Consider the following 24,401-nt stretch of genomic DNA (forward strand, 5'->3'; position numbering starts at 1 on the left):
TATTTTAAGTTAACAAGCTGCTGCTGTGCCTTGTTGAAACTATAACATTATTTTGTGAAAGCAAATGATTGAGTATTCAGATATTAGATCAAGAAAACACCCACCTGTGGCATCTACACTGTTTAAATTTTTTTGAAATGGGCAGGAGAGGGTTAAAAAAAAAAGTAACCATGGCGGCCGCACGGTGGGGGTGTGAACTCTTTCCTAGACAAATACACACACACATAGACAAACTTACGTCTTGTTTCTCACCAGCAGAGACGGTTCAGTTACACAGCGAGCAAGATAGAAGACAAGCGACCACCGGCAGCCACTTTTTGAAGAAGACAAAGTAGGTGTCTATCATCTTTACCTCTATCTAGCTTGTGATAGTATAAGACTGCGGGAGAATATGTAAACTTGCCTTTGTAAGTCAGCAGCCATCTCATTAGGCTTTTAGAACACTCTCAGCCGAAACTGTTAATTCCAGAACGACCGTTTATGACAAACGTTCTACTAACTGAACACGTTCTGGAACACTGAACACACGTTTGTTGTGAGGTTGACGGTTGACGTTGACGTAGCAATGCGTTCTAAACGGTTAGCTTAAACGTTCGATAAAACTCTTAACTTCATTAACAAAATAGTTTTACTGCGTGTTGATGCTGCGGCGTCAGATAACTAGTGTAACGTAAGCTTAAAGTGTCCTGGCTCCCTAAAAATAAATGAAACCCCATTACTTTGCTTAAACTAACACTTGCAAACGTGCCATTATTCATCTATTTTATCAAGTTATTGTTCAAAGTTGACGTCACAGTCGTATCCTACCCTACTTGTTGTGACTGTATGCAGTCATCTGCCGTCATGTGTTATTACCTGTTAACGCCGGTGTAACGGCAGGTTTATGTAGACTGGCATTCATGTTGTGATTTATATTTTCTTAACTTGTCGTTTCTGTGATGTCGGTCTTCCAAGAATCTCGTAAGGAAACCACAAGCGGAGATTGTCAATGGTTCCATAAATGAGAAACCTCCAGGGTCATAAATCCAGGAAATTATCCCACATAAAGAATATACAGTATGTAAGGATGACTTCCATTCACTTCAGTCTCAACTTGAATGTGTATTTTATTAGCACATTTTATGGGTTGTATACTAAGACAACATTTAAATAACCCCCATTTCGAAAGTGGCATGCTGGTGCTTTAACAAAAGAATTGCATTCTTTAGCAAAAGCCTTTTGTGCACAGCTATCTTCTGTAGCTCTCTGCACAGTTTTCTTTATAACAATCAGAGGGGGTTCTGTGAGACTTATTTTTGATAGCGTTTTTTAATAAAAGGTGGCTTGATAAGAAAAAAAAGGGAGACATATGGATATTTCTATGGCTAAACTGCCATATTTGAGGCAGCATTACCACAGTGGCTTTGCAGCTCTTTTGCATTAGGGTGCTTGCAGTATTGTGGTTTGCTAGTAGAAAGACAGATATCATATGATCCAGATAAATAAATGCTATTACACATGTAAACAACAATCAAATAAGAAAAAAGATCAATACTACCAAGCCCTGTCCTTTTGCTTGTTGCAGGATGCAATATTGCTCTCCAAACTGAATTTACACGAAATTGTTCTAGAAATACGTTAGAGTGGAAATGTTTCCTCTCAAACAACTCATTATTTCAGGTTAGTCAGAAAAGTGCTACTGTTATTAATAGCTACATAGTAACAATGTAGATAAACCACATTGTTGCAGATGATGGTGTGGTATTAAGGGCTTTAGTACCAGGATGCTGTATGCAGGTCCGTGCCAGAGCCATGCCCTCACAGATGTGTAAATGGGTCATATATGATTATGATAGAAGGAGGTGGTAGATGAAGGTTTGGTTGGCACATCGCCTGACCTTTTTGAGCACTTTGAGGGCTGTAGTTGATCCATGCTGGGTCCATTACAGGCACAGCCAATGCCATCTGCCACTCATGCTGTCTTCATAATCATCTCTGTACTCTTTCTGAACTGGCTCTTTGTACAGTTAACAAGCACTGATTTCAATTGAACACATCTGTCAGTGCACCCAAAACACTATTTGATAGTGAACCAACCTCATGCCAAACCACAAAGAAAATGTGAAAGGGGAAAATGCCAGTATGAGGTCATGCAGTTCAGGAAGTTCAGGTGACTCGTGTGCAGCTTTCTCAAGTCAAGTCATTTCTCTTCTATGCATGATTTTTGCAGCATGAGCCTCCTCGAACCTTACACCATTTCAAAGTTCAGTCAAACTCACGACATGTCTGTTTTCAGAAACATTGTGAATTCTTGCTGTTGTTCAGAGTCACAATGAAACTGGCCCTCAGAATTGCTGTTTGACTCTGCTTCTAATTTCCATTGCACTTTCCAGTCTTTTCTCTTTTTTTTAAACTTTGGAACAGATTTGTCATTCACTTTAAAGGAGTCCAGTATGATTTGACTTGCTTGGGTAGGGTCAGCAAAAAATAGTGCTATAAAACAGCCTCACAGTTTGTCTGCTAAATATGTGAGCTTGCAGTGAAGCTCTGCAAACATGTGAGTTTATTTGTGCTTGGCTTGGCATTACTGCTAACCTCAATATGGGCAGTTGGCTGCTTTGGAACTGAACTGGGCTGGGCTTGCTAGCCTATTTAAGTTGTTGTTTGAAAAACATAACAAGTAGCATTGAGGCATTGTTAAGGATTGTTTTCAGATGGACAAGGCTCAGTCAACAAAACAACGATAGTCATAACTAAGCCTTTTTTAATCTGCACTGCTGTTCACCATCTAGACATAAAGACCAGCAATCTCCTTTAAGGATTATCTACTTCAAATGGGTATCTGTTGTGTGGTTTGGGCCTTGTAAGGGGTTCCTTTTTTGTAAACATGAAATTGTCTTGGTATTTAGGTTATCAAGTGCATTTAATGATTCAGTAGAGGTTGCAATGTTAATGTAAGTCGTCTTTTGAAAACCAAGCCAATTGTGTTATAAAGGAGAGATATACAGTCAGTTTAATTATTAGGCACATTAGATAACATCTGACAAGTAAACAGTGTGATAGCATATTTAGTTCTTTTTAAAACCCTCTTTCATATTTAAATGAAGCTGTATTTCCTGTGTGGTTCATACCAAAAAGGAGGTAGCAGCTGTGACGTCGCTTCACTTTTCACTTTGCACGCTAATTAACCAAAGGGGAAGATAAAGTCTAGCTGTTGCTGAGAGATGAGAGAAATCAAGAAGACTAAATGTGCTTTACTTTGAAGTTATTTGAGCGTATTTCCAAAACAACTTGAAAGTACCGGTAATTTAACTGGTAGGCTAATGCAGCTTCTTTGTCTCTGGAGAAAATGATATTACTTTTCTTGTTACATGTAATTGATCCACCCTCCCTTTAAAGGTTTAGTAACTGTATTAAAGAAGTTAGGCCATAAACAATAAACTTTACGTGATGAGTTTTTGCTTCCAAAATTAGTACACTCTTTTCAAAATATAACTAAAAACACAATATGACAGGCAGAGCTTATAGCTTGGATGTAAAAGAGAGAACATGTCATCTGATACGTGGGGAGTTGTCTTCAGAGGATATTTTCAGACTCCTCAAATAACCACAATGGCTGGTTATATTTTCAGTGCTCCCAGTGAAGGAAAAAGGTCTGGTTGTGGTAAATATTTTCTTTAGACTTCTGGAGCACAGGCTGAATCATGTTGCCAGAGAGTTTCATGAAGTGTCTCTACTGTACTGTATGTGTGGTGCTGTTCTGGCCTACAGCTGTTTCTCACAGAAAAGTCATGGCATGGCAGTGATATGTGCATGCCTGTGCACTCATGTATATACACCTAAGTGCATCGGAAACCAAAATACAGATGAGCGAGAGGTAAACTGATGTGAATCAGTGCTGATGTCACTGTAACATGCCACAACCTAAAATGTCAGACAGTTCTCAGCTTGCTGTGATTCACAACATTATTGTCCTGTGTGCTACAAGGTTGTATGACATCAGCCAGAACTGTTGAATATGCCTGGATATGGTCATAAATTTAGCTTCTCTTATATATTTGGCTTGAAATACTTAATAAAGTTGACCGTAAAATACACAATACAATGATATGTCATAGTCTCCACACAGTCATCATGACTTCACCACTCAACACTGTATGGTGGTCATTCCTCCAATCTATGTGAGCAAGGTGGTTCCTCTTGTTTATCAAGAATAAAACTACATTTGTTAACAAGCTTGCTCTCAGAAGCATACAAAATTGACATAAAAGCTAATCTTTTAAGACAACAGGCCAATTATTGTCTTAGAAAGAAAGGGATTAGAACAGGTTGGGCTGTTTAAGACTGAAAATGCGTCTGGTGAAAATGAATTAGACTGATGTTGTTGCTTTGAAGATTAAAGCCACAATTAGTCAGGAACCCAACTGTGCAGATTTTCCTGCGTCCTTGTTGTGTGGCTCATTCACTATTAAGGCAAGACTATCTCAAGGCTAGCTTTTATTATTGTGTCTTTCCTCCATCTGTATCTGTCTTTTGTCTCTTTTCTTTTTATCTTTAGCGCATACACACACAAACACCCTATTCTGCAAAATTACCATCTGATGTTCAATGTAACCAATAAATTCTGTTTACTTCTGTCTTCCAGAAGCGCAGACATGGCGAAAGGATGCATCACCGTCACAAAGTACTTTCTATTCCTCTTCAACCTCCTCTTCTTTGTAAGTAATCTCATTTCTTTGTCATTTCTTGATGGCTGATGATGCAGATCTATTGCATGCACTGTCAAAACCCTGTCTAGTGACTCCACCTTTTGCAGATAAATAGATAGGTAGCTTTGCTCCTGCAGCTGACAGATTGCGAGCTGTCAGATACTTTTCAGTGATACGGTTTATTTGAATAATTGTCAAAGATTACTAGATATACATAGAGAAATGTGTCTGTGACTATGCCTGGGGGTGGTAAGACTTTACCTCAGCGGAGCCACATCTGAACAACAACAGATGGTTTCTGTTTGTTTCCACCTCTCTAACACCGGCCACAACATAAAGTCCAGGGGTTGATAAAACCCCAGACTCCTAAAACTGACTCTACGAGGATGTCCAGACCTTTCCAATGAGTCTACAGCCGTAAACCTTTTGATGTGAACACTCGACTGGTGTCTAATAGGAAGCGTGTGTGTCTGTGTCAGTGGACAGATTAGACTAGTGGAGGCTAGGGGAAGCCAGGAAGTGGTGGGCTAATGATGGCTGCTGGGGAGCTCAACAGCCCCTCTAAATGAACAGCTCTTTACCAGGGCTCTAATTATTGTCGCAGGGTTGGGGAGGGGTGGTGGTTCAAGGGTGGAAGCTGGTGAATCAACAGAGCCTCTCATCTATGGATTTTGCCCCCACTACAGTGCCCCACAGCTTCTAAACAAGGGCCCTCTTAATTACATAGAATTTCTGAACTTCATAACCGTGTAAGGGTAAATGAGGCAAAGTTGAACATTTTTTACATTGCCAGTGCCAAAATGTTCTGGTCCAGAGGTGACAATTGTCCAGCAGATTGGGTTTTCGTGATCCTATCCACATCCTCTGTCCTTTTGCATATGGCTGTGAGAGAGAAAGACAAGCAGATGGAGAGAAGAGTTGGGATCAGATTAATCCCAGATGTGACAGACTGAGGAAACAAAAATAAGACACACTAGTACAGACTCTTTAATACTAATACAGGATAAAGCTATCTGACTCTTTTTCTGTTTCACCCTCACAGATCTTTGGAGCACTGATCATGGGTTTTGGACTGTGGGTTCTCTTCGATAACAAGAGTTTCATTGCTGTTCTACGTAAGTGTTGTAACACTCACACACAAATCTGCATTCTGGCTGCCACATCCTGAAATGATAACACTCAGCAAACATTCAGCACTTTTTACCCACGTCAATTGGGCTGGTCTTACAACAGTAGAGGGGGAAATACAGTTTGCAGAGTGCGCTTGTCAAATCTTAAAACCCCTAGCCTAATCTGTGCAGTTTATTTGGATTTTATCCCATAGAACACATTCCCAAGGAACCACAAAGGGATGTTAACACCAGACTAAAAAAAAGTGACTAACAAACGAAACTTGATGACTTCCTCAACTTCTCAAAAGCCACCCTGTAGTCTTACAGACACATCCGTGGAGATCTGGGGGAGTAGGTTAGTCAGGGGAGGTGTCAGGTTCATGGTTATCATGGCATTTCAAGTCGTCTCATCTTCTGCCGGAAAAATAGCAGCCTCTTTCCCCACAGTTTCCACAGAGTTTTACTTTGAACTTGCCCGTTCTCGCAGCCCCCCAGATGGCAGAGGTGCACAGATAGAATCTCCCACCCTCACAGATGTTGACACAGATCTATTTTCAGACACTGCATCGTAAGAGCGAAACCAAGCCTCCAAACAGCATACTCCAAGAGGCAAAGTTGTCAACGTTGTCATAAACAACAATGTGTCCAACTTAAGTTATCTGTTGTGAAGAAGCTTGAAAAAGCCAAAAACCCAGTTCTTGCTTTGCATGAAATGAACAGGGAACCATGGATGGAAAATCTTAGCTACCATAAATCTCTTTATAAATGCTTTCAGTGTATTCAACCCAGATGGAGCATTGCCCAGAGCAGCAATGAAGTTTTCTCCCAACACCAGTCTGTAAAGAAGAATCCTTCAATTTATTATCTGGCAATTGAATATGTATTGGAATTCAAATACAGAATGTATTTCAATGAGACACAGAGAGATGCATGTATGATGTTGGTTGCAAAGCCAGGTCTCATGATGCGCATTAAGCCAGTCAGATTAGCCTCAGATGTGGGTAAAACATGCATCACTGTGCCAGTCTCACTGTGGGATTAACTACTATAACACTCACTTTTTTAGCCTCTGTTTGCACTCTACAACTAAGGCCCATCTTTCAGGGCTGAGCAAAGTCGGAGAAATCTATATTTAGGCTTGAAGTTTGTTCTACTTTGACTAATACATTTCTAAAAGGCTGAAGTTTTGACGAACCCAAACTGACCTTGTGTCCTTAACCCTTAAGTCAGGGTCTTGTTTGTTTATTGTTGTTTTGTTTTCCTCTGGTTCATATTTCAGCTCTCAAGGTCACTGCCTATAGAGGAATCACTCCAAGGTTATTATTGAGCTGAGTTTGCTTATCAGCAGAGCAGAAAAGGCAGTACAGTATGTATCATCCCTGCTAACCCCAGTACTATTGTTATGATAATCCAGCTGTTCCTCCAGAGATAGCTGAGATCCTGCTTCACTTATACCCTGAGGATATCCCTTCCTATGTGGGGCTTGATGACCTCTCGTCTTCTGTACTCAGGATGGGTCAACTTTAGCCCCTCCCTGGATCCCTGGAACCTCAGTGGAAATCTCTTGCCACCCCATAGAGGATCAAAAACCAAAGCTGCAGGCAGCTCTGTTTATTGACTCTTTGTGTTCCCCTCAGAAGTTGTACCATTGCCTGACCATAAACAGGATTTCTATGTTTTCAGTTTCCATTCTTTATGAGTTATATTAATAGAGGCCTCTGCAGCTGTCCCAATGACTTCAGGCAGGGGAACTTTGAGAATGTTTTGATTTCGGACCCCCTATCTTTCATTTAAAAGGGAATCTCCCACCTATGTTCACCCCTCTGTATCTGCATTTCACTGTTAATAGTTTACCTCAGTGACATGATGTCTTGAGTTTATCCATATGGTGCTTGCCAAAACACAGCTTGCCTTATGTTTAAACAAAAGTCAGCCTTGGAGAGAAGGTCTATGAGCAGAGCCGGAGAGGGTGCCAAAGCACAGTTCATTCGCAGATTCATTCTGAAACTTTCCAAAGTCACGAACAGAGAAAAGAGAACTTGGTTGGAAAGTGATTTTTCTTTGGACTGCTTCAGTGTAGAAATTAAGAGCAAAGATGATCCACTTATGTTTACATTCTGAATCTGTACGAGTCAAGCTGAATATTAAGTTCTGGTTATGTTTACAGAAGGACCTGCAATACCAAACAGTCCTCCTCCTTCAGCAGCTTTCTTGAAGGGAACCATACTTCTTGCCTCTTTAAATGGAAAGTTCCATGAAAACCACCAGAGGGACTATTTCAGAAGAGACCTACATGGAAATGTGCCATAGTACACGACAGAACAATACAGTAACCAGGCATACACATGCTGACTTCATGAGAATTGTATGTTTAAGGATTACCCCAGAAGAACACAGATGCTAACTTTACAACAGGAAGCTTGTAAAAGTGCCTTTTGTTTCACAACTTTGATACACCTGGCAGAGAGTCTGAAAAGAAACACTTTATTTTAAGAATGTAGGTTCAAAATTACAGCTGAATGTGTTTCCTTGTTTGCACCTGATGAGACACGATGTGGGAGGAAATATTCTAAAGAATCCATGTATTACTTATCAAGAACATGAAAAAACTACTCCGACAAAACCTCAGAAGTTGTAGCAGCGGAGAACAGTTTTTGAGGTCACATTAATGTTGCATGACGTTTCCTGTAACTCCAGAGTGCTGAATGTTTTTACTGGAACCAGCTTCATTTAAACACTGATCTGCAGAGAGATCCACACAAACATCACAATTTTAGTTCTCACAGTTGATAATCATAGAATCTGTATTGATAAATAACTGTTGCTAACTCATCTCTATCACTTATTTAATGCGCCAGAAGTGAAGTTAAATAGTTCTGCTCCTTTCAGCAAATATTGAGAATATTATCTGTGTTGGAGATATTTAGCAGAAGATCAAAGCACATGTATCTTGCAAAGCCGGTACAGGACTGAAACTTGCGTCACTTCTCTCTCTGTTCTGTGTGTGATCTAGATATTGATCTTTTATGCGGCTAGCTACAGTCTCAGAGAGTCTTGCATGCCACTCGACATGTTCATAGAGTTTGATTAAGTTCTTGACTGAATTTCTCTGTCAGCAATAGCTAAGACTTCTAATTTAACCAGTTCCCCAAAGTCTCAATGTAATTCTTTTTTTTTTTTCAATTGAAGGACATTTGTTTCTTTTCCAGAAGCTAGTTCTGTGTGTGTGTGTGTGTGTGTGTGTGTGTGTGTGTGTGTGTGTGTGTGTGCGTGCGTGCGTGCGTGCGTGCGTGCGTGCGTGCGTGCGTGCGTGCGTGCGTGCGTGCGTGCGTGCGTGCGTGCGTGCGTGCGTGCGTGCGTGCGTGCGTGCGTGTGTGTGTGTGTGCGTGTGTGTGTGTGTGTATAGGGGAGACTTGAATAACATGCTGCAACAGAGTGCTAGATATAGAACATATAGTTCAGGATGCTTGTCTCCCTCCCTTTAAATGCTACCCTGTAGCCACATAAACACTCGACATATGTTGGCCCTGGTACTTGCTAGCTTTCAATTATTCTCAAGCCACCACAACATTTGCTGCTGCGGTAACCCATGTAGAGTCAGATGAACATGCATGTACTCAACATCTCCCAGTGCATGCATGTGTATTTTAAGTGTAAGTGTATTTTAAGTATATGTCATAAATTATATTGAAAGGAGTTAGTGTTATATAAAGTGCATGGTCACTACATGTGTACACAATATGATGCAACTGATGTCATCAGTTCAATCCCAGCAGGGGACCTTTTGTTGCATCTCAAAGCTCCCTGACATATTATTAAATAATTACGTTTTACACAATAAAACATCTGTAAAACATCCTTGTTTTCTGCCTGTCTCTCTGCTATCAGAGTCTGTTAAAGGCAAAAATAGATTACTTGTAGAATAACATGTAACTGTTTTACAGTGATAAACTACAAGCAAGCCATAATTACATACGGTAACAGTTTCATACCTGTAGATTTAGTTGTAAAGCAGTTAAATAGCTTTTCAGACTCATCAAAAATCTCATTAGTGGTCAACCTAAAGATTGCTTATTTATCTTTGAGATAATGACACAACCTGCATCCTGTGATAATGAGGATATAAAAACTGCTGTGGTTCTACTGTGTATGATGATAGCTGCATGAAGCATGACCAGCTAAAATGAAATGGGAACTACATCTATAGCGTTCTAGTGAGCTAGCCAAGAGACAACAATGCATTCAATTCACAGAGTAGCGGTGGAGGAGCTGCTGTGTCTGTCAGCTTCTTCCCAAATTGTTGGGAAGGAGTTATCTGATAGCACTGGCTGGTTTGCTCGGCTTGGGAATCTTTAAAAGCTGGAGCGATTTCACAGAGCTCAGATTCTGGCTTCATCTGCAGACCGAGCCCTGACTCTCTGGAGCTCCTCCAGCCCAGATAACACACGGCCACATATTGGCTCCAGTTTATCTCCTCTCAAACCTTCCAATCTTCCATTTCAGTCCCTGCCTCGCTCCTCCCGGATCTCTCTCGTTCTACATACCAAAGAGGGAAATCAATTAATCTTGCCACACATTTCCTTCTCTTGGTCCAACTCTCTCCGGTGGCCTATTAAACAAGACCTATTATGCTCATTTCCAGCTGTGTATTTTTATTTTGGGACTGCACTATAGTATTTTTGCATGATTCACAGTTCAAAAAAATCATTATTTATCTTATTTGTACAGCCCCTCAGTTCAGCCTTTGTCTGAAACAAACGATTGTAGCTCCTCTCCCCACTCCCTAAAAGCCGACTCTGACCTGATTGGCCAGTTTCAGGATGCTTTTTCCGGCTCTGGAGTCAATGTAAAGAAACTGTAGTTGTTGGATTTTGCTTCTTGTTCTTTACTCAAAAAATAAATTTGTCATATACATCTGTACATGTTGGAACCGAAATCTGATTCGAAATATGTGATTGGACAACACAAACATTTGCAACAGGCCGTATCTGTTTGGTAAAGATTACACTCACATCTTAATCATATCTGTGCTCAGCTCTCAGTACCTGAATCTCTGTGGTTTCAAGTTTAGTTGGTCTCTGCGTCCCTATTTGTACTTTCAGACATCTGCCTTATTTTCCTGTTTGCTAATCGCATTCAGATGTTAAGTTACTGCTGATGAAAACCCAACATTTGCTGCCTTTGCTGCCACATATTAAAAGCTTTGAAATTAAATTTGTTCATCATCAAATTAGAGGTTTTATTAGTTATTCTTCCAAAAACAGGTTGAGACAACAAAATATGGAAATATTTGGAGCTTTCTCGAAAGCAGAAAAAAACATTGAAACATTGGTCATGTTTATTGTGAACATCTGATATTGTAACATTATATTTTACATATATTAAATGACAGAAAATAAGTAAACCCATAATAGGTCCCCTTTAAATTAATCTTTTTGTGGGAGAAAAGAACTAGAATGCTTGAATTGAACATGGATCTGCTGTACAAGCATTTTTTTTGGATTGCTGTAACCATCTGAATCAAAATGGTTTTGCATGTGAACCAGGCTGACTTCTGAGCTGAATTTGTTTGGAGGCACACACTGTGGTTAAATTAGAAAAACAAGAGCAGAGATCAGGGCCCTGTTGCACATGTTGCATTGCCTTTTGTTTTTTTTGTTTTTTTGGGGGGGTTGCTAAAAAGGAGCTGAATTTAACTACAAAGCTGTGGCTATAAAATTATTGTAGCAGTTGTTAAATATATTTGCAGCGCCCATATAGTTTCAGTGTTTCTGCATCTCTTGTTTATTTATTATTTATTTTTGTCTGTTTTTTTCAGAGGAGTCATCAGACACAGTGAAAGTGGCTTCCTACATCCTCATCGGAGTGGGTTCTTTGTCAATGGCCATGGGCTTCTTCGGCTGCATCGGAGCCATCTACGAAATTCGTTGTTTGTTGGGTCTGGTGAGGAAATATATTCACTTTGAGATGTAAAGCTAACATGCCACAGCTTTGTTTCCTTCTTTAAGTGGCTGACTTAAGGTTTAACACCCACACCACAGAGAGTTAAAACAGTTCAAAATAAAGTGTACATTTGAAACACACGAACCATCTAACTGCGGGCGTATCATGACCTCAAAGGAAGCTTGATGAATGCGAGAGCAAAATAAGCAGAACATTAACTAAATTCTTGGTAGTGGCATGGCCTGATGATCTAGGGCCAACCTTTTTTGACAGACACAGCCTAGTCAGATGAACTCAAATACTCCTTCACTGACACCATCTGTCATGTTGACTTTAATTGATTTACAGCTGCATATTAGTATATTAGTATATTTAACTATTTATGATATGAAAAACTTAAACCTGCAGTGCAGAACTCAAATCTTCCTGTGCAAAGAGGGCCACTGTTTCTAATGTGTCCAGGTATTACAGAGACATTACAGCCAGTGGTATGTCACCAAAGAGCTACACAGATAAGTTTATCAGATCATGTTCTCCCTGGGACGATGATGGATGTTGATCAGCTGATCATTTCAGGAGTCGAGCTCCTAGCACTCAAGATGACCAGCTGGTCTCAGGCAGCAGCTCCTCACATCTCTGAAAATGTTCAAACATTTTCCAAATAGGTATTATTTGGATAAACTAACTGGTTAAAGTAGATAAGTGAAAGGTATGGATGTGGTTCAAATATTAGCTAAATTTAGCTAACTATTTCTAGCTAGCTACCCGTTCCTTTTATTTTAACCATGACTTTTAGTAAACTTTTTTTTTTTTCTTCTCTGCCAATTTTTCTCACAATTTTTCACACCAATGTGTGTTCAGCCAACTCAATATTGAACCAAAAATGTTTTTTTATTTGATCAAATTACACGAGCTACTCCCCAATCCTTACACGTACTCTCTGACAATTGCCAAAGTTTACCCTTGGCTACAAGTATGCCTAGCAGAGAATCATTGATCCCAACCTTTGCTATATGCCATCTCCATCTCATTCTCTATTCATTTCCAGCCATCGCTACTGTTGAATCTCTAATAAAAAGGCATCAAAAAATGCCCCAAAATAAGACGAGAGAAATCGAGTAGTTTGTTGCACCTGGTACTAAAAGTTGTTGTACTACCATTGAAAACATAAAAGCTGCACTTATTTTTTAGCATGAAACATTCACCTAAATGCACCTGCCTGAGATTTTAAGCATGGCTTAAGAACACATGATAGATTCCTGCTGACAGTAAAGCCCTTTTCGCATTTCTGCTTATGTGTGGGCTGGGGGCTCGCAGCATGTGTGGGTTTACATAGGGGAGGGGGTGACGGGGATAAGCCAGTGAGATGCAGGGGGTACAACAAGAGTGGGGATGGGTGCGTGACCTCTACAGCGTTAAACCTGCTAGGGGTTAACTGAAGAACTGCTGTGACCTACTTCTCCCAGTGACAGTAACCAGCTGGCAGAGGACCCCCCATCAACCCCACACACACACCACAAGGTTTTAAGATAATAGATTATCTTTAAGACGTTGTATCTCACCACACAGATTAAACACAATTGAAAATGAAAGGTTAAAATGCCCAGGAGTGCTCTTCTGTGCTGGTTTGTTTTGTTGTACTCATAACGTGGGATTTCTAAAGATTTGTTCTTTTGCTGGTATGCCATCATTTGCAGTGATTTGCTACGCTAATGTTAGCCCATTTAAGAGGTTTTGATCGTGGATGTACTTATGATGACTTTTCCACTTATCCTCCACAGTACTTCACCTGCCTCTTGCTGATCCTCATCGCCCAGGTGACAGCTGGAGTCCTCATTTACTTCCAGAGAGATCGAGTAAGATATTAGCCCTTTTTTAATGTTGTTATTTTTAACATTCAGAAACTATCTTCTTCTCTTTTGTCTTTTTCAGTCCTCTTTACCCTTTACAACTACTTCTCATGCCCAACCACCCCCCTACCCATACACTGGTACAGCTGGGGCCTACTGGGTTTTTGTGCTCTCCCCCCTCTTGTCACAGCTGTGACTGCCTGCATTTGAGCCACACTTTTAGGCAGCCTGCTGTTTCCTGTGACGTAACAGCTGAACGAATGGAAAATGACAGGATGTTCGTTGCTGATGGAAATTTAGTTTGGGCAAGTGGCTCGAAGGAGATGTGTACTGTAAAAACAGCAAAAGGAAGTAGCGAGCAAGCACCCACATTGGCTGTTTCCATTGTCGTTTTTTCCCCTCTGTGTAGTTTTGTGTCAGAGGGAGAGGGCAAACAAATCCATTGTGTGAGAGTGACGCTAAAGCTGCTGTCATAGGCTGACAAAACTTAATTGGCATGTCTAACATTGCCCCTTTTAAGACAGTAATTATCACTCCAGGGACTGAAACCGCTTTCAGCTGAAGTCTTTGATGACACAGAGCCCCCTACCGGTTGGTTTACCAGTGTATCGAAACTTTTCTCTGAGCCTGTTTTTTTTTTTTTCTAAACCCAAACAAACCCAACATTTTTGGTCATCAATACACAAGAAGAGTACAATAAATTTCAGTTCTGGGCTTATTTTACTATTCTTTTATTTGTTTCTACTGTTTTGTCTGCAACTTTTTATGCTGCCTTCTTGGCCAGTTCTACCTCCTCAAACATCAGTGGGACTTAACTGAATTAACAAAAATTTAAGAAATGTTGATTCAGACAGATCAGATCACACATACTAACACAGCAACCAAGAGAACATTTGTGTTGCTCAGGAGCCTGCATAGCCAATAAGTTAACAGTCAAAAACACAAATAGTTCAAATTGATCACAAAGGACAATAACAGGTGATAAACCATTAACATGACTAAAGACAAGACCATAAAAAAACAAAACAAAGGAGTATGTCCTGAAAATGTACCCATTATCAGAAATTACATTCAAATTTAGTTCAGAGGTTTCGTAGCCCTAGGCACAAAAGATCTTCTGTGGAGCATCAGGCCATCTTTAAATGGTCACTTAGCACATATTTAAAGCCACTAAATACAATGTGAAACGTGATCATCAAACTGAACCACAGTTTAAACTCTCCATGCCCTTCTCTAATTAACCAGGGGTCCAACCAATAATAGAACCAACCGTAAATAATAGAACTAGCCTTGTGTGTTTGCACAGTGTGTGAAGGGAGTGTTTTGTTTGAACACTCCCAGCTCCTCTGACAAGTTTCTAACTCTAAACGTGACATTCCCTCCCAGCACTTAAAAAGCCTTTCCTTTGATAAACCTCACCCCTGTATGATAGGTGGAGGGTGCTGACGCCCTTTCAGCTGTTTCCCCTTCATGTAGCATGTATATATGTACATGTGTGTACTGCATATGTGTGTCTCTTGAGCCCTAGATGGGCTCCCTGTGTTTAAGGCTTACCACAGGGCAGGGTGGTGCCCTTTCCCAGAATAGGGTGAGGCGCTCACTCATCTCTGACAGAGCTCTGAAGATACATCACTGCCAGTACACTGTGGTCTTACACATAAACACAGAATCGTGCATCTACTAAGCAATGTTTGTTCAATGTTTCAGCCAAGCGTGGAACTTCACAGGGCTATACCACCCGTAGTGTTACCATATGAACATTAAGTTCAGATGTTGTTAGTAAGTAGTAGAAAAAAAGACTTAATGTGGGTGTGTTTGTTTCCCTTTTTTCTGCATTTTCTCCTTACCCTGCACTAAACATCAGTTTGCGTGCAGAAGAACTGTTGAATGTTTTAATGGTTTATAAACAAACACACGTTTTTACCCATTTGCATTTTAGAGATGGGGGGAAAAAACCTGTATTGTTGCTAATGTATTCTCATCTCATTTCTAGTTGAAAAATGAGATGTCCAACATCATAAAGGGAATGATAATCAACTACACAGGCCAGAACAGGACGACAGAGCACACCTGGGACTATGTTCAGAAGACGGTGAGTTGACTTTAATAGTAAATACACAAAAGACTAATTGCCTAACAATCTATCCATTCTCTAAGTTAGTTACTAAATTATGTCACCATTTATACCTCTTCACTTTGAAAAACAGTGCATGGTCATAAGGTCACCTTGTCATAAGAAAATGTGCTGAATAAACACATTATCAACTGCAGGTTACAGTCACAGAGGCCATTCAGTCAAAGCTGCTATCTGACGTGACTGATAGTATCATGAGGCTATATATTTTTAGAAGGGATGGCTCCCTTGTGAATTTGTAACCCTTCAGTATCAGTCAAATGTTCCACTCATTGTGCTATGTAGGGCCACAGTACTGCAGTGTCCATCCATGCAGATTGTTTAATGTTATGAGCCTAGATTTCAAGTTTTCTGCCTCACACACTAATACAGTGGAGGTGACTGGAATTTTCATTGACATTTGACTCAATGTAAACATATCTTTGGATAACCCATAGACCTCTAAGTCAACAGTTTTCATTGGAACTACTTTCTACTGAAGAAATAGTCCCTATAAAACCTTTTTACCGTGATGTCTGTGGATTATCCTCATGCATCAGAACAATGTCTCCTCTGCTCTTTCTCTTTTATCTCCTTTCCTCTCCGTCTCACACCCTTCCTCTCTTTCATATGACCAGATGAAGTGCTGTGGATGGTATGGACCAGGCAACTGGTCAGAGAACATTATGATCAAGAACAGCTCCCAGTACCTCTACTCATGCTCCTGTCGCAACGAGGACATGCCTGGTAGTGAGGTCAAGCCTGTGGGCCTGTGTGAGCATCTGTCCTCGGAAACACCTGTCTATGAAACGGTACATGACACTGATTGAATCTGCAACTCTGTTTTTGGACTATGTGGAATGTAATCTTCGAAAATCATTGCTGTAAATTTACTGGTGCAGTTATTATTATCAGCTATTGATCCAATATGGTCTATTTTAAGTCCCCATTGCGATATTAAATGTCAATGCTGGCATGCCAAAAGTGAATCAAACGGTATTCGTATATAAACTCAGGTTATAGAGTAGCATAATTCTTGTGCTGAGTATACAAACGGTTGTAAAATCCTTCCAACTGTTCCTTCTCGGTTCATGATTTTTGCAGTTGCCCAGACTGCTGTGGAGAGTAGCTGCACTTCAGTCTGCAGTCTTCCTCATTTTGCTGAACCAACTACTTTTTTTCTTCTTTTTTTTTAAACAGAGGGGATTTTTATTTGTTCATGCAGGATTTTTACTCAGTTGCCTGTATTTGTGTTTTAGTTGAAAATCAACTATGACTCTTTTATTTTAATTGTCTATCATCATCTGGGATTATTTTAATACAAAAATTGTCTCCTTTGTTTAGATGTTTCTATTTTTATACTGCATCTTTATGTGATACCACAAAAGTGAACATCACCTTGGCACCATCTGAACATTTAATCTGTAAATACTAACAGCTCCAAGTCTAGACCGTGGTCAGCATTATTCAGTGTTACTTAAGCTGGGTGAACAATGCTACAGTACAGCCTGCATTGTTCTGATAGACCTCACACCTTTACTCATTACATAAGTCAGTTCAACTCATGTTGTGTAACTCCGACTGCCAGCTCAGTGTGGCACTGTGGTCTCACTTAATCAGCGCAGTGAATACTGACAGCTGAGGCACGTTGTTTGTGCTGTGAGATTTGTTCAAACACCAGGAAAGCTCTACTGTGGAGTTGTTTGGTCTGCGTGTTTCAGAAACTTTACTCTCTCTCTCTACATTGTTTTTTTCTCAGCTCAGCTAAGCCATGTTATTCTTCCCCCTCAGTGACTCAGTCCAAAGCCAACAGTTGTGTTTTGAAAAGGCTCTGCTCATGTCCGGCTGGGATCACGTAGCCATTCATCTCTCCCTCTGCATGTTGGCCTTCAACCTCTCTCTTTCTGTGTCTTTCTTAAACTCATTCTTCCTCTCTTGTTCTCCCCTTCAGGGCTGTATAACCAGCGTGGAGAAATGGCTCCTGGAAAACTGTGGAGTTATTCTGGGAATCTGTGTCGGTGTGGCAGTCGTGGAGGTATCTATTTCTCTCCCACACTAGTCCTGAAGGAAAGGTTTAGGTTTTTCAAGTCTATTTTAATGCAACACTAACATGTCATTGTATATTGAAAGAGTTGCTGGAAGCTGTGATTATTCCTCCTCTCCACACTGGTTGTAAGACATCTCTTTCTATGGGACATTGGAGGACAAAACAATTGGAAAACCAGCGGTTTTACTGGTTACACTCGACAATTTACAAGATAATATATTCATCAATGACATTCAATGTCTGTATCTTTAACATTCAGTTGTTAGTTTAGATATTCCCCTTACTTATAAGTTAGTGACAGCAGGCTTTAGACTGCTGCCAGTGGGTTGTCCTCCATGTACAGTCAGGCTCATGAACATGGGCACTGATACATGAAAATGAAGCCAAACAGCAGTGGTGGCATTGGGCAGTCTGACTTAGACAAATCAAGTTACAAAATTACCTATTTATGTTTCCCTGTACAGTGTTAACTTGCCAATTCCACACTACATGCTAAATACAATGTACACTATATACAAATCTTTATTGTATAGGTTTTTTGGTGTGACTATACAAGAAATCGACAAGCTTAACTGTGATGTACTGACAGGAAATTACATACTACTTGCACGGTCAGACATACATAAAACTTTGACTTTAAAATGCTACTTTCATTTAAAAACTTCACAAAGAGAAAGAAAAATGGATTTTCCAAACATGTAGTAGCTACTGTGTATTCTGAGATGACCCTGGAGCTGTTTCACCAACTATCCACTGTTACTTTTCATTTTTAGCAGCTGCCAGCAACTTCCCCATTTCCCTTTTTACATTTAATTGTTGGAGAATCAGGTTTTAGTTGGGTTTTATTTCACTTTAGTACTTTGTAACTTTTCCAGTATGAACACATCACTTGATGAAAACCTGCTTACAGTTATAATTTGGAAATGGGACACAGCTGTGGTTCTTTCATACCTGGAGATTTGTTGTGGGGACAAAACATCAGCATTAAACCCTCCACATGACGACCAGGATGAAAAACCCACCCGATTGGCTAACTTAAATTAGCTTCAGCTGAATTCAACAATGCATTTTTGCACTGAAGGAGGAGGGATGATTTAGGTCCACATCTTTCACAGTGGAGTCATTTTACAAAGAGATTACTTCATGGCCAGTATGGACAGGAGGAGGAGTGACTACAGCAACCAACTCTTTCAAGTCGAGCAAAAAAATTAATAGTCAATTAGTAGTTAAGTAGAAAAATAATGGCCACCTATTTAAATAATCAAGTCCTTTTTCAAGCAAAAATGGCAAATAATTCCAATTCCCAATTATAAGGAGTTTCTGCTTATCTCTGTCTATGAATACATTTGAGGAGCTGGACTCTGGGGCCTAGGCCTTACGAAATTGTATTGTTTTGCTATCTTCAGGCATTTAATAGGCCAAGCAATTAATCAAGAAAATGCAGATTAGTTTGTTAGGCCATTAAGTGTTAGTTACAGCCCTACAGTACTTTGAACATACATGCAAGTGTTGTTTTAAGATAGACTTGAAAAAATGACTTAATTCTGTGGCTTGGACATACAGTATGTTTGTGTGAGTAAGTGCTCAGCTGGTCAGTTTCAACTCTGATAACTAATTTGACAACTTTGTTTCCTCCAGCTACTCGGGATGATCCTCTCCATGTGTCTGTGCAAGAGTGTCGTCCAGGAGGATTATAGCAAAGTACCAAAGTACTGAGCTGAAGACAGATCTAGCTTCACGCCACACACAGATGGATGGACTCTTTCTCTTTCTCTCTCTCTCCTTGTCTCACACTCTTATGTACACACACACAAATTAAGACAGCTGTCTCCACCATTTGAGCTTCTCCTGCCGTGACAGCTGTGCAAATTTCTCACGCCCCATATGTCCCCTACACACGCACATACACAAACACACACCTTTCAATCAAACTTGACACACTTGTTGGTCATAGTTCACAAGTTTACATAGTTGTCTTATCTTTTATTCTGTTTTTAAGGAGATAATTATAATTATGTTTATTTGATATGTTTTGGTCGAAACCTATGCAAATGTTCATATAAGAAAAGATTCTTTGTGTATTTTTGTTTTCCTTCGCTGACCTCAATGAAGCGCTTAATGTAGTATTAGAGAGAGCACTTTAGTGACATTTGGTGAGCTGAGAGCAGCAGCATCTTCTGACTCCAGGGCAGGGAGATGGGAGGGTATGGGTGGGTGTGTGGTAGATGCTCAAAAGCATTAATCCCACTCTGTGATCCTGCAGATTTTATTTTTGGTACAGAAAGGAGGAGGAGAGGCCCCCGGGTGAGCCAGGGCAGGGCTGCTGTGGTGGAGGTTTTGGCTTCTGTCATCAACTCCATGTACCCAGCAGCCCTGATATTAGTTTACACCCCCCACCACTACCTCCACCCCCCACCACCCCACTATCCATTATCGTGTCTCTAAATCACATCTCTGTCTTCCTCTCGGGTGTGTCTGACTGGTAACCAGTGGCTTCCAAAATGACTAGTTCAGCATGAAGTAAGTGTGTGTATGATGTGTTGAGTGAATATTTTATTTCTTTTTTTAGTCATCATGTCATCTCTGGGGTTTTTTTACAAGTGTATATACAGTATGTCTTTAGGGGATTATGGCACTTATGTGCTTAGTCAGCGTTTTATATGGGAAAGCAGTCACCCAAATGCTCTTGTTTTAAGAGTCCTATTGTTCTTCACTTCCTCTCTATTGTTTATGATGTATAGTATGTGGCTGCCACAGCAGCTCGTCAGCACTATTTGGTCTGAATCAGATTAATTGGACCTGTTAGAGTGAATCTGTCATCACTCTTGAAGCTGTAGTTTATTTGTTTTAGCATCTATCCCAAAGCATGACTTTATGAACAGACGATAAACTTTCAACTTTATTTAAGGTCTTCACAACTGCCTTCATTTTGAAAAGATTTTTTTGCCATCATGGCAGTAACGTAAAATGGCAGCTGTGTGACCACAGTGTATTTTCTCCTATCTGCATGACATGTTTTCTGAGAAAGTTATTTTAACTTGTTTATTATCGGTAACAAGAATAGAGACAAACATTGAAAGCTACTTGTGATTGCCTGTTTCCGATACCGATGTGAGCAAACAACTCATGCTATCTTTGCTAAAATTGTTCTAAAAAAGTCTTTAAATGTTGCTTTGAGTTTCCTCACCCCACTTACTATCCATCTCATCTCAGTCGTTCCACTTCATTTCAAACACACTACTATGGCTGAATTTACAGCTAATTAAGTGGATAACTGGCACTTTTATGTGGTTTTGTATTGTTGTCATGCCATCTCACACGAGTCCTTTCAAACCATGTTCATCATGTTGCAATTACACCAGAGGGAGGAAACTGCCCATTTAGAAAAAAAGAAAAGAAAAAGAAAACAGTTGTGTCTGTCAGAGCTCCAAATAGAAACATTAATTTAACTTTTTGAGAGATGAAGGCTTTTGTTGTGTTTTTAAAATATTTTGTACACTTTTACAACATGATTTTGTTTAGTATAAAAATAAATGTTCATTGACCTTTTAAGCCATGTTTGAAAAACAGATTGTTTTTTTATTATTGAGAACTATTAATAAAACTGAACCCACTAGTATCCAGTCTGCATGTCTTTTGTTTCATTGTATTTGTTTAAAACAAGTTTAACAGAAAACTTGAGCTTGAACTGAGATTTTGTCCATTGGTTATCACTGAGAGTTTAGTGGTGTGCAATTGTCATACTAAAGACAACCACAAGATGGCAGTATATACTAAACTCATTGGCTCAGGCAAAAATGCATTGGGATAACATGAGCAAGACAAATAGGTATTATTTCAAGTGTAAAATTAAAGATTCTTCATCAGTGGAAAAAACTGATTTGCTGAAGCTGCAGCTATAATTATGTCTTTCATGCAGATTCTTAAGAAATGTGTTATTTCACTATCTTGCAAGTTCTGCACCTCTGAGCTACTGCTTTTTTTTATTTCCCCATGTATTGTTTGTATTTTCCTGTTAATTAAGTCTGGCTGCCCTGTGGCTGAATTGAACAAGAGCTCCACATCCATTCATTTCACTGTGATAACAGGATTTTTTCCTCTGAAATAAATATAAAAGAGCTCCTCTCATAAGTGCAGCGACTCTTATCAAGGGAAGGGAGCATCATGATGTCATGTCATGCCAGAAGCTAATACCTCACCACTGACTCACCAGCTCTGCTTTTAAAGTGAAACAATACAATCACAGTCCACTGTTGTCTAAGACACTTAACCTCAGTATAATGAGTACAGCTTAATGTTCTCCCAGGAGATAGTTTCAAGTAACTCAACAGAGCCACATCTCATCAGGCAGTCGATACTTTGAGCACCAAACCTCAATTTCTCATTTAAAACATGATATTGCACTAAAAACAACAGCTGTGGGCTATGAGGAGAGGAAAAATGGAATCCGCAGATTAAAGCTCTTACTTATGGACTGAAGGTTTTCACCAGACCAGGTTCTTCATCAGGAAAGTAACCAACAAGACAGAGGTCAAGGTTTGTAAACTGTAGGTAGCCTACAGAACTACATTCATACTGATGTCAATGTCAAGTGATGAAACAAATGCTCAAGAAATCTTATAATATGACCCTCAACATTTTCAGAAATCTGCAATAAAAGGTTTTACAGAAGTATTTTTTGTGATTGAGGGGAGTAAGAAACATGGTTTAGAAATGTTCCATTTGATAATTTATTTTCAACTAATTTATCTGTTTTTTTATAGTGTAGGTGACATGCAGTGCAACTTAGGTCTCGATATATGGTTACATCAACTGTACTTTAATGGCAGTATTGCTCCACCAGGTTAAAGTGTGCACATTATTGCTGAAACAGTCCATTAGACAGTAAATTAATCAACATCAGCAATTTTGACATTTCCTTTCAACATTTCTTAAAGTTGAAGATTTGCTGCTTTGAATTAGATCTTTTGTAGAATAAAACAATCAGAGGACAACTGGGAATTTGTCATTGTTAATTTTTCTACCGTTTTCTCACATTTTATACACTGAAGACTTAATAGATTACTCAAGAAACGAAACAACAGATTAACTGATAATTGAAAAAGTAGTTGCAGTCCTAGTTGCACATGTGGATGCTTCTCATGATGTATGAATGTTGGCTGAGGAGAGCTGTGGCCAGGATAATTTGCTGCTGCAAGATTCGTCAGATCACATATTCATGCACACACAAATCAGATCATGGTCACTTCGGGGGACATTAAATAGATATTCATTTCCTGGTGACGTACCCTAACCTTCACCACTACTTCCATAACTCTAACCTTCACCACAGACTCAACAATCAGAAATTCCCCCATTGGGAACAAAGCCTTCATACCCGATTGGGCAAGTTGTCCTCACTTATCTGATCCCAAGTCTATAAAAAATATGTCCCCAAAAGTAGCTTATGACAGCCCACACACACATACACACACACAGTCCAGGCCAAACACAATGAGGAAAGAAAGCTTCCTCTGTTTTTTCCATATAACTGTCAGTCAGTGAGTCCAGGGAAGAGGAAGAGGGACAGGCGATGATCCCACTGAGACAGAATGAAATAAAAGGATGAATAATGAAAATGTCAAGTCCACGTGTTCACAAAGCACAGAGTAACCTGGAGTGATTTAAAAGAATATGTTGGATTTGAGAAACACGTCCTCCTGAGAGTGTGTATGTGTGTGATGGTGCCCCCGAGGCGGATGCAACTTTTTTTAATGGTACCATTGTGAGACATACATTCAATTTAACTGCATAAAGCTTGTGCCAGGATATGCTCTGCAGCTATTAAGCCTCCTTTCAATGTGTGTGTGTGTTTTTTTTATTTAGCTCTTTGCTCCATTGGTGCTCATCCAACATGGATGATGGTGGAGGGCTCACTGGGACCCGCTGTGCTTTTCCTCTCTGCATCCTGTTCACACTGTGTCATTGACATGCTCAGACAGCACCTACACATGCCCCCCGGTCACCCCATCCTGGACCCCACCCACACCTGCAGACTGACCTGTACCTTCCTGCTGCACAGACCCTCACCGGCCTTCCTGTTTTGAATCTCTCTGAGGGATCATACAAAAATAAACAGTCTGCTCTCAGTTGCTTACAAATATCCGACTTTTAGATTTGTACAATAACATAACTAGCCCGGTCTATCCTCCTGTCTGGTGTAGATTACTTTTAAGCCTGAGGAGCTCTAATCAAAAATGAGCAGTATGAGTCACAGTGCCCCCGTATGAGATGGAAAGAGGATCAGCCTTGTTCCATTAGCTGTTTAAATTGTTTCTGTGATAGGCTGAGAGGCGGCAAGTGGCTGCAGGTCAGTGGGTGTCCTCCGCTTCATTTCCTGCCCAGCGGCTTGTAGAATCCAGCACCGGCGGAGAGTGATACACTGACTCACACAGAGCCACCTTCCTTTCTCTCTTCCTCTTTATAGCTCACTCTCTCTTCCCTCTCGCGGGCTAATCCAGTGTGATAAGGGCAAGCTCTTCTCTCCATGTGGCCTCTTTGGCCCTGCAGAGAGTAAAGACCTCTGAAATCACCCTGGCACAGCTCCACTGCCTCGCGAAACAGTGGTGAACATCAGCAGTATGAGTGTTGTACACTATTTCCACTCCA

General features: G+C 40.1%; 1 protein-coding gene across 1 annotated transcript; it reads left to right on the plus strand.

Annotated features, from left to right (window-relative positions):
- Window positions 1-230: 230 nt before the first annotated feature.
- On the plus strand, window positions 231-21,372 carry LOC133981613 (CD82 antigen-like). Its single transcript, XM_062420393.1, has 9 exons — window positions 231-331; window positions 4,625-4,697; window positions 5,731-5,803; window positions 11,619-11,743; window positions 13,525-13,599; window positions 15,587-15,685; window positions 16,345-16,518; window positions 17,658-17,741; window positions 19,392-21,372. Exons 2-9 carry the CDS (start codon window positions 4,635-4,637, stop codon window positions 19,467-19,469), a joined length of 771 nt encoding a protein of 256 aa, XP_062276377.1. The 5' UTR covers window positions 231-331; window positions 4,625-4,634; the 3' UTR covers window positions 19,470-21,372.
- The last annotated feature ends 3,029 nt before the right edge of the window (window positions 21,373-24,401 follow it).

This window comes from Scomber scombrus, chromosome 6 (assembly GCF_963691925.1).
Source record: "Scomber scombrus chromosome 6, fScoSco1.1, whole genome shotgun sequence".
Taxonomy (NCBI): domain Eukaryota; kingdom Metazoa; phylum Chordata; class Actinopteri; order Scombriformes; family Scombridae; genus Scomber; species Scomber scombrus.

Excerpts from the sequence above, each read along its gene's own strand:
- LOC133981613 (XM_062420393.1), top strand. The coding sequence starts at position 4,635 with ATGGCGAAAGGATGCATCACCGTCACAAAGTACTTTCTATTCCTCTTC. Across the intron at positions 4,698-5,730 it reads TCTTCAACCTCCTCTTCTTT|ATCTTTGGAGCACTGATCAT; the intron begins GTAAGTAATCTC and ends TCACCCTCACAG. Across the intron at positions 11,744-13,524 it reads TTCGTTGTTTGTTGGGTCTG|TACTTCACCTGCCTCTTGCT; the intron begins GTGAGGAAATAT and ends TATCCTCCACAG.